This window comes from Seriola lalandi, unplaced genomic scaffold, assembly GCF_002814215.2.
Source record: "Seriola lalandi dorsalis isolate HSWRI2012SDOR001 ecotype SW California unplaced genomic scaffold, Sedor1 jcf7180002054542, whole genome shotgun sequence".
NCBI classification, from domain to species: Eukaryota; Metazoa; Chordata; class Actinopteri; order Carangiformes; family Carangidae; genus Seriola; species Seriola lalandi.
In genome coordinates this window covers 544,781-555,467 of record NW_019525095.1, presented here as the reverse complement: position 1 = coordinate 555,467, position 10,687 = coordinate 544,781, and the positions used below count along the sequence as shown (strand labels likewise).

At 39.6% G+C, this 10,687-nt stretch overlaps 1 protein-coding gene across 1 annotated transcript in view; it reads right to left on the bottom strand.

Annotated features, from left to right (window-relative positions):
* Positions 1-4,689: 4,689 nt before the first annotated feature.
* hs2st1a (heparan sulfate 2-O-sulfotransferase 1a) overlaps positions 4,690-10,687 on the bottom strand; it is a 22,324-nt gene continuing 16,326 nt past the window's right edge. The window contains exons 3-8 of the mRNA XM_023414801.2: positions 9,687-9,940; positions 9,433-9,518; positions 9,003-9,141; positions 8,649-8,746; positions 7,040-7,197; positions 4,690-5,600 (exon numbers count right to left, since the gene is read on the bottom strand). Coding sequence (XP_023270569.1) covers positions 5,377-5,600; positions 7,040-7,197; positions 8,649-8,746; positions 9,003-9,141; positions 9,433-9,518; positions 9,687-9,940 — 959 coding nt within the window. The 3' untranslated portion in view covers positions 4,690-5,376. The remainder of the gene's footprint in view (positions 5,601-7,039; positions 7,198-8,648; positions 8,747-9,002; positions 9,142-9,432; positions 9,519-9,686; positions 9,941-10,687) is intronic.

Below are 10,687 nucleotides of genomic sequence, written 5' to 3'. Positions count from 1 at the left end.
GCGTCCGCCCAGAGGAGCTGTAGTGCTGCCGCCGCTGGGCTGCTCTCAGCCGGGACAGTTAGCACACATGTGACCAAAACTTCATGCAGGCTGGTCTTACCTCATGTTAGTAACCTGAAATCATCCGTGGTAAACACAAACATGGAGAGGAAAAAAAAACAAAACATGTATCAGAGGTGCGTCGGACTGAGGCTAAAATATGTCCATGTGTATGTGAAAATAAATCCTATACAACTTAACAGAGATGTGTTCGTTTATCAGTGGTGGAAGAAGTATTGAGTATCCTTTATGAACATGCTTCAGTGCAAAAGTATTTCATAACATGTAAAAGTCCCCTCAAAGAAGCAGTACCGTATAAACAGTAAAGTGTAATTTAAGCTTTAAAAGTAAAAGTATGCATTATGTTGAATGGCTCTAGCACTGATGGAAGAAGATCCTTCACTTAAGTAAAAGTAACAACACCACATTGTAAAAAATACTTAATGACAAGTAAAAGTAGAAATGTTAACTAAGTAAAAATACAGAATTATAATCTGCAAAACATAAATAAAGTATTAAAAGGAAAAGTACCCATTATGTAAAATGGCCATGACAAAAGGCTTTACATTTATATATATTGTATTACTTAGATATTTTTGATGCATTTTCATGATTTTAATGTTTTAGTTTGTCAATGTGGATAAAACCTTTATCTGCTGACTGTTGGATAGTTTGATCTATAACAACGCATGATATTTTATGAATGGATCATATGTTTTCTTATCATATGTTCATAATTTTCAGATACAGTAAATGCAGTAAAGTTTTAAAAAAATCCCTTTCCCTCTGAAATGTGGTGGAGTAGAAGTATCACAAAATAAAAAACAATAAACATATTCTATTCAAAACTGTTTGAATAGATTGACCACCCCCTTTCAGAGTGTGATATTGTTGGGTTATTATTACGGATGCCAAAGTATAAGCCATGTAAACAGCATTTTAAAGGGTGGTCCAGCAACATAAGGTTGGGGGAGATTACAACATTAAAAATCAAAGCAGCAGAGGCTGTGATATCCTGACTGCAAGTCCCAAGTGAGGGTTCAGCTCCAGGATTGCTAGATCCTACATTTCCCACAATCCACCCAGCATCTTTTCATCTGGTAAATGCCCACACCATACCAGCTCAGTGCCCCTCAGTTTGTAATGCAGACTTTCTATTAGAAATTTGTCTGCAAGCCCCAACATCAGTGCTCGCCTTAATTTGTCAAATATATGAAGTGATAATTATAAATTGCTCATATATTTTCTATCAGTAAATTCAAATGGGAAATAAAGGTAGTGGAATAAGTAGCCTACAATATTTGCCTCTGAAATTCATTGGTAACACAAACTTCAAAACAGTACCGGAGTACTTGCAGTGACTTTGCAGAAGACTGTATCTCAGGAAGACTTTTAACAATTTAGTACTGATCATGAAACTGTAAGAAAGTATAATTCAAATCTAAAGGATCATGCAGGTGCTGTACAAACTTGCTGACAACAAGAGCTGCACAGCAAACATAAGCTGCCATACTAAATAAGAGTCACAGTTTACTTTTGAGTTGCCAAGCCAGATAGATCAGGAGAAGCTGTTATGAAGAAGCCACAGGGAAAACACTTAACTCTTCTCCAATGGGGCCAGTGCATGACATGTCACACCTAAGTGAGAAGACTTACTGCTGCATTACATAACCCACAGGGACACAGTCATCACAGGCCATATGTCTCAGAGACTGGGCACTCGGTGCTTATGGCGCAATGGCTCAAATATTTATCGTTGTGGACAACACTGGCTCCACATTCCTGAACTGAGCATTGTCCACATAAAAGTGGCAGAGGCCTTGTCGGATAAACCTATGAATTATGTGTTCCTGTTAAAATCCACAGAGCTGTACTTTGTCTTTCTGTCTCCACGGTGACGTTTTCCAGAAGCTGTACAGGTGTACAGGTGCTCCAGACAGGAGGTGATGGTTCTGACTTTCTTATGTTCTAACAGGTTAATTAGAATCTGGTAATATCTGTCTTTATCAGGAACATACATGTTTGTATTGTTCTGCTCTTTTTTTCCTGCCCTTTTACAGTTGAATAACCACTGTACCTATTTTACAATACAAATGAGGATTATTGCTCTGATTAATAGTATGAATACTATATAAGAATTAGGTACTAATGCATAATTATATCATATATTTTTGGTAAAAGCATGTGGTTTAGGGCCATGCTGTAGTCTAGGATTACCTCGCTATGCTGGTTTAAGTCTAGTGTTTTACCAAATTCTGCCAAACATCAGATTTTGTGATCTGATTAGAAAATTTCAGACACGTTGCCACTGCAGATGTGTTTATACAACTTTATCACATACTGTATTTCAACAGATGCTATTCAAAATGCTGCTTTCATAGTATTTACAAAGAGACACAAATAGCTGTGATTGCGATGTACGGTAATCTGACCCTAAGGTTTGACCCAATATTGACCAGTGAGGTGCTAGTGTTGCACAGACAGACCTATACACTACAGCTCACAATCTGGGACCCTGGCTGTATCTAATATCAGAATATAATAGGGCCATTTCTTGTTGTAACACCTACCGCATCTCTTGTAAGCTCTCCCTTGTACTTTACTGTCTAATAAAGGACATGTCTGTGTTAATGATCTCTTCCAAACATGTTTTAAGACATGAAAGAAAGATAAATGACCTTATACTCAATCACTACTGGCCTTAAACCCATCTGTGATGTCACATCGTTCTCATACATCAATCTCAGAATTAAGGTGAACATATAGATCCCCCCCTTCAGCAGGTGAATATGAAGGTGTCACACTCAGCAGATTCCTCATGCTGCACTGTCAAGGTCAAACATCCAAGTGAAGAAAAAAAGCAACTTAAAAAATGTGGGATTTATCTGAATTTGAGTCTTGACAACCACCACACAGTACTGAAAGGATCCATAGGCTTACTGTTTTTTATACTGTAATCGAGCACTTGTTGAAACTGTATAACTTTATCTGGATCAGAGGGCCAAAAACCAAGAAGCTGTAACTGGAGAACGATTTGAGATTAATGAGGATGAGTCCAATAGCTGATGACTGTCCAGGGATTTTCTGAGAGCAAGGATGAGTAACACTGAGTGGCAGCACTTGCTCATATAAACTTTCTCCTCTGGCCTCTGGTGACTCCTCTCACTTCACTGCCACACTCCTACTGTAGTGCTCGCCATTTATTTTCTTCAGCTGCAAGATACTGACTACAACAAGAGAATATACCGTTTATACATCATGTGCTTTTAAGCTGTAAATGTATGGCATCAACATACTTATCTAACTGCAATCACTGTATCAAATACTGAAAAGATACTATAGGAGGATACGGAGAGGAAGGGATGTGGAAATGGATAAACACACACACACACACACACACACACACAGTCAGTGGTAGGAGCAGACCTGGCAGCTCTTTATCTCCCTCTGCAGGATACAAGTCCTGAAATAATCCATCTGTAATTTTCACAGTAGCAGCTTTATCTGTCTTAAACTCTCCCTGCTCCGCTGTACCTGGTGATGACGACGGGCAAACATTTGCATCGAATTAAGAAACACACATGCACTTTTTTTTGTTTTGTTTTTAAATGTTCTGTATATTTGTTTGGCAATCAAAAGATGAAAACAGCCATGACAGCCATGTTGTTTTTATGTTCCATCTGACAAAGCTGCAACACAAGTAGAACTGGATGTAGAGAAGGCACACAAAAACTGAGCGGTCAACTACAGTATGTCCTCAGATGACAATTTTTCATCTGTGTATGTAAATACTTCAGAAACTGGCGTGATCGTGGGGTCTTGGTAAGACAGAGGTGACTTTTCGGACTCTTGGTTAGCAATTTATCAAGACAAGACAAGAACTTCAATAGGCCAAGGAAAGGCCATTACAAATAAAATAAAACCAACTTCAAGAAAACCAGAGAGGAAAAGCTACTTAGCAAAGTTATTACCAACCTCTCTAACATCTTTTATGTGGACAACTGCAAAGAGAACAGCAGAGATTTAAAGGAATAGTTTGACATTTTAGGGAATGCAGATATTCGGTTTTTCGTTGAGAGTTAAATAAAAAGACTGATGAGTGAGAGAGAGAGAATCAGTTTGTTAAATATAATGCTGCAGCCTGTTAAACATGTCATGGCTGTAATCTTGTATTTAACAGACTAATATCGGTGGTAGTATCGAATTTCTCATTTAACTCTGAGCAAGCAAAGACACATACTTCCCAAAATGTCAGACTAAGCTTTTAAGCAGCAGAGAAACATTAGTGGACAATTGTGTTTATGTGGTTCTACAATGAAACAAAAACATATCACAAAATAAAATGCAAGCAAAAGGTGTAATGAAAGAGCTGAAAGAAATTTACAAACTGACAAAATTCCCATTGCTATCGAAAAAAAAATGGTTAATATTGTACTGAAAAAATCTGCTTTGAAATGAAATGGCCTGAAAAGATAGTAAATATTTACAGCAGCAGCATCTTCACCATAGTGTTCTTACACAATCCAATAATATCACGTGGAAAAGTTTCCTTCATTGCCCAGTAAAAGGCTCTGGGCAAAGCTGCACATTAACAAGAGTCATCCAACAAAAGACATCAAGTACAGTATAAAACATACGCACTTGCCCCAGTAAGTAGTCCATGGTCACAGGATTTTTATTTCATAAAAGCCTCAAAAGTTCTCATTCAAGTCCAATAATACAGCACAGTAGTCAGTTTCTTACAATTAAAATCTCTTTAAGTTAGTAGTGGTGGTGAGGCATGGGGATGTTGTTTCACCATGAAAAATGTCACCGTCTTTACATACAAAAGACAACCATAGTAAAGAGTTAAAATACAACAAAACACAACCAAACAGTACAGAGCCAATGAAAATGTTTTGTCTGGATCAGAGAATAGTGAAGCCAATCAGGAGTTAGAGGTCTGATCAGCTGATGGAGAGGACGTATCCGACCACATCCCAGCAGAGGCCTTCTGCACAGACGACCTTTGACATGGAAGTGAAAGGGAGCGGAGGGCCCGGAGCTGCTGGGACTGCAACCTGCTGAGGAAACACAAGCTCTTCATCCAGTTGGCTGGCACAGAATACCAGAGCTGTCACCAGTCTGATTGCTGCGTCAGAGGCAGATCGTTCTGCAGCTCCACATTATGTTCTCAATCACACGAACAAACCAGCCGCACAGTCAGCAGTAGTCTATTACATTCACCCTCACTTTCCTTCTTTTTTTAGTCTCAGACTGAACATCTGAGCCTGTACAAAGTGTCCATCCTTCTCCATAACACTCCAAACTCTTCTATTGACATGTGTCTCTTAATGCTCAGTTTTTGGGGTAGATTTTCTCATAGAAGAAGTTTTGTGCCAGCAGGTAGAGTTCTCCGTCCTTTTCCCTGACAGCATGTGCCCTGACGAACTGGAACTGCTCCAGTGCAAACTCATAGAACTCGTTCTCCATCTTCCAGATGGCCGACTGCTGCAGCTTGGCAATCGACTCCTTTGTGGGCGGCTTCTTCTCGCTGGTCTTCCTCAGGTGGGATTTCTTCCCTGTGATGATGGGAGAAAGGTATTAAAGGTGTCCGGATACATCATGCATTTACATATATATATGATAAAATAGGTTTAACATTACTGAGGACACTATGACAATTTCATTTTGCTTGAGTATTTATTTTTGTAACTCATTTCTGAAAAGGTCACTGGCACTCTCGAAAAACAGAGTTATGACATGTGACTTTTTTCTTTTTCAATTTTAGGCTCAAAGTCACTTCTCTTTACAAAAACAGCGAATAAATTCAAAGTGCAGTAAATGTCACATCCCTTATGTTTGGTATCTTTTGAAATCTACACTTTCCTGTATAAAATTAGTTGTGAAGATTGATGACACCCACCACAAACACAGGACACAGGGGAACACAGCTAACCTTGTTCTAATCAAAGCTAGCAAAATCCACCTACCAGCATCTCTAAAGCTCACTAATTAATGCATTACATGTTTTTTCTTTAATCCGAATAAAAACCAAAGTGTAAAAACATCAAGTTGCGGATTTACAGAGGGTTATTTGCCAGGCGATTTCTTGGTTAGGTGAAATTATTCAGTTTTGTTGTTGCTGTGCAGTTGCCAGGCAACCGTCTGAGCAGATACTGCACCTGGCGAAGAAATCCCACTCCATTGCAAAACAAAATAAACAAACAAGATGTAACATGTTCATCAGTGAACTTTAGAGGTATTGGTTTGTGGATTTTGTTACCAGAGCCAGGCTAGCCGTTTCGCCCTGTTTCCAGCCTTTATGCTAAATTAAACTAACTGTCACCTGACTAGCTTTCTACCTACCATACAGATATTAGAGTGGTATCAATCTTTTTCCAATTCTCTGCAAGACAGCGAACACACGTGTCAAACTATTGTTATAAGTCAATGTGATGTGTTTTGTCTGGGGTTAACAAGACACTACTTGACCCCTGAAAAAGAGACTCAGTCTTCAAATTCATTAAAAACATACCTGATTAATTTAAGTACTTGGGTTTATCTGCTACTAAAAATTATGAACATCATACTTGAATCATAGTACGTCTACATATATTATTGTGATTTAATTCTTCTTTTCTGTCTGTCTGTTAAAGTTCTTGGTCATCCAGGTCATTCTTTTCTATCCATTACTTATTCTGGCTGCACTCATTGTAACTAATCTGTATCTAAAGCAGAGAGGCACAACTGCATATTGATGACAATTCAGTCAAGCTTATATGCGCACGCACACACATGCACGCACGCACACATGCACATGCGCGCACACACACACACACACACACACACACACACACACACACACACACACACACACACACACACACACACACACACACACTTCAGCTTTGCTATGTGACTGAGCCAATGGGCTGCTTTTCAGTACAATATTAGTGAGGGGAACCAGAACATATAGGGCAACAGCAAATGTTTTGTTAGTATTTAGCAAACATGGCACCTGTTTTGTACAGCTCAGTGGCTCCTCTGAAGAAACGTGGCAACGCAGCCTCCAGCATCATGACAAAATCCTCCAGCTCTTCTGTTACTCCAACCAGCATGTATTCATTCACCAGGTTGTATTTCGCCTGCTCCAGAGCCCACTGGCTGCCCACGTTCCTGCACAAAGACCATGTTCATTGTATGTGGTTGTCTTTCTTTGTATTCTGTGTGATTTTTCTCTGCTGAATGTGAAATGCTCACAACACTTGGAAAGAGCAGAAATGGATGGAATGGCAATATGAGAAAGAAGAGCAGAGCGACAGAAGCGTAGCAGAGGAGAGCTGAAAGGGGCAGAGACAGGAAGAATAATTAAGTGAGATGTGAGTTATGAACTGAGTCCAGAGAGGGTTGAGACAGCAGGAGGAGCAGAGCAGAGGACAAAGCAGAAAGGCAGGAAGGTAGGGGAAATTAAAAGTAGTGGCAGGTGTTACCATGATCAGGAAATTAAATAATAATGGAGGAAGGAGATTTAAGCCTATAAAGTAAGTTTTTGGCAAAGCATCAGAGGACTGGCAGTAACTTCACCTCTTGTCTTCAGTATTTATTCAATGTTTCCAAGGTGCTTTCCGTTACTTTGATATAGTGCTAGTGCTCCAAGGTGAACTAAATCCAAACACTCAGTCCTTCAGTCAGTGTTCTACTTCAGGAAGGCAGATGGTTAAAAGATAGAGGGTAGAGTCAAGGAGAGATTAAGGAGGGTGAGAGGGATGAGTGAAGGCATAGAGCAAGAGATTGATACAGATCATCATGTAGACAGAGCAGATCAAGGCTGAGAGAGCTATCAGAAACCTTGAGAAGACTGTAGCAGAAGTGATAGAAAAGGACTATGAGGCTTAATGTGGCACACTATGAAACAAAACTGATACTGCATTCCACCTGAACTGTTTGAACTGCCTGAGGTGAGGAAAGGATGAGGCTGGTGATAATCTAGATGTTATTGTCCACAAATCCCATAAAAATACCAGAATTAATGTGCTAGTCTAGCTCTCAGTAAATATTTACAAACTTCCCTGCCCATTCTGTGGTACTAAACCCCTAGACCAATCATTTATACACATGACGTTAACATTTAATAAATATAATGGAAATACAATTTCACTTTTAACAAAGGCTAAATAATTTCCGAAAACATCTGAGCACTCTAGTTTTTCATAATTTGTTTTTACTCAAACAAGTGAATAGTGTATTTGTTGGGGACTATTTTCAGCCGTGGATGCACATTTGGGGTGCTAGGGAGTATCCAGTGCAACAGAATGATGTATGTAGGATAGACTCAGCCAATGCAACAGTGTGGTTCATAAATGGTTAGTTTTTGGACAACAATGCAGCTCATGGCATAGAGACATGAGCTATATCTGGCTTTGGTTAGTAGGATCAAATCATTGTTGGTTTTGGTTGGAATAGCACCAAGTATATAAAGACAAGAGGAAACATGAGCGAATATTAGCTAAATCAGCTGTCCTTGTTTAATTCAAATATCATATCTGTACAATAATTTAATAGACATGGTTGATCATTTTCAGCATGCTGTGTGAATGTGGCATAGTGTCAGGTGTCTCAGTACATACCAGCATTCAGAGTAGTGACCACAGAAAAAGGGAATCTGGAGCCAAAGCTTTTCTGGGGCACAGTCTGAGCCGCCGGCGGATACACATTCATCAAACGTCTGAAACACAAATGCAGCACATGAGCATTTGAAAAAAGGACTAACTTGTAAAATTAGTAAAGGGTCAAGGATTCAAGTCTGTCTAAAAACAAAAGTCACGCTCCTATGATGAGCACTGAAACAGGTTTTGCTTGCTGTAATCTTGTTCATACTGGCTATTGAGATCCTCTCTTACTGGATTATTGTTTTACTGTTTTAAGATAGACCTGAATTGACAGATTTAAACAAAAGAATAAGATTATTTGAGGATTGTAACCTTCTTGTCTCCTTGTTTCCTGCGTCTCAGGCCGGGCCGGTAGTCGTCCCCAAAACGTAAAAAGTAATAATAGGACACCAGCCTTTCAATGGGGTCACGGATCACATTTATGTATATGGGCTTCCTCTTCACCCCAAACCTGAGAGAATGACAAATGTTGGGTTAGACTCAACAGGACAAGACGAGACACTCATTCATTCATATAATAATAATAATAATGACAATGAAAATAATAATAATAATAATAATAATAATACGCTATTGACTTTCAGCATTAGCAATGTTTCCTGATGCTACATCCTGATCATTACATTACACTATGTACGTGAAGAGCATTAAATGACCACAAGGTGGAGTCAACTGCACAAAGCCACAGCAGACGGAAGTGGTTTGTTGCTATTATAAACATGGCTAATAAATATTTCTTTACTTGGTGAAGTCCAGGAAGGAGACATGTCCATGGTAGAAAGCAGGTTTCATTTCCCTCCATTCAGTCACATTCTTTACAAACCGCACCTGAACACACCAAAATGATGACTGTTATTAAAATGGCTGAAATGCTCTCTTTAGTACATGCAGTCCGTCAAAAAGTCAAGATAATGGAATAATATACGTAACAAATGAAAGGGGGAATTTATGTTAAACTTGTTAAAGAATCCTGTGAGTGTCAGCAGTCGCTCTGACCTGGTCTTGTATGGACATGACCGGGTTGTTCTTGGTGGTGTTGATGTGCAGCACATGGTAGTGGTTCTTCCCGCACAGGTCGTAGGCGATGTTGGTGAAGGAGGTGCTGGCAGTCTTGGGCACGCGGTTGTAGATGATGACCACATCGTCCTCGCTGTCGGACAGTGATGAAGCTGACGAGTCCCGTTCCCGCAGGCCGTCCTGCGTGTGCCGCTGCTCGATCTCTCGTACCTCATGTCTGGCGATGGCTCGTTCTGGAGAGGCGATAGGAAATCAGATACAGGTGAGTTCAGGAGATACAGCAAAGGTTTGTGTGTGTGTGTATGTGTGTGTGTGTGTGTGTGTGCGTGCATTTTTTAAATAGAAAATGGGTCCGCAATACAGAATAGTGAGCAGAAATGTCCTTAAGTGAGTTACTGATTATATAAGGCTTCACCCTCAAGGAGTGCTGCTCTAAAGCCGAACCTGACCTCTAACCTCCCAGCAGCAGAAGAAGTGAACAGAAAATGTCTCTATAAAAAAGTTAAGTATGATATAATGCAGTTTAGTGTAGACAGGCCTCAAGAAAGAAAAATATGACTAACAACTGAGTGTCACAATGGTTGTCAAAGCAAGATCACAACCAACTCTCATATCCCAAGATCTTTGCTCATATACAGTGGTCAATGTCTAACATGTCTGATAATAATGTTAAATAACCCTGAGCTGATGCTACAAATTAAGACTTACATTTAAACCTGATCCACTTACACTTTAAAATATCATCCTGTCCTTGTCAGGGGCAACACCGCTGTGTGAGAGACTCAATTGTAACTTCATTAAAAATGGATTTCAATTTCATCTCTTTTGGAGAGCATGAAGCTAAAACTCTTTTCCTGCTTCACACCAAGGATCAAGAATAATGTCAAACAGGAATATTAGTTAATCATTTTGTGAGCAGCCTATTTCACGCTGCGGTACCACATCTCTAATCAGATTCAACTTTAATATCAGCCCCCCCC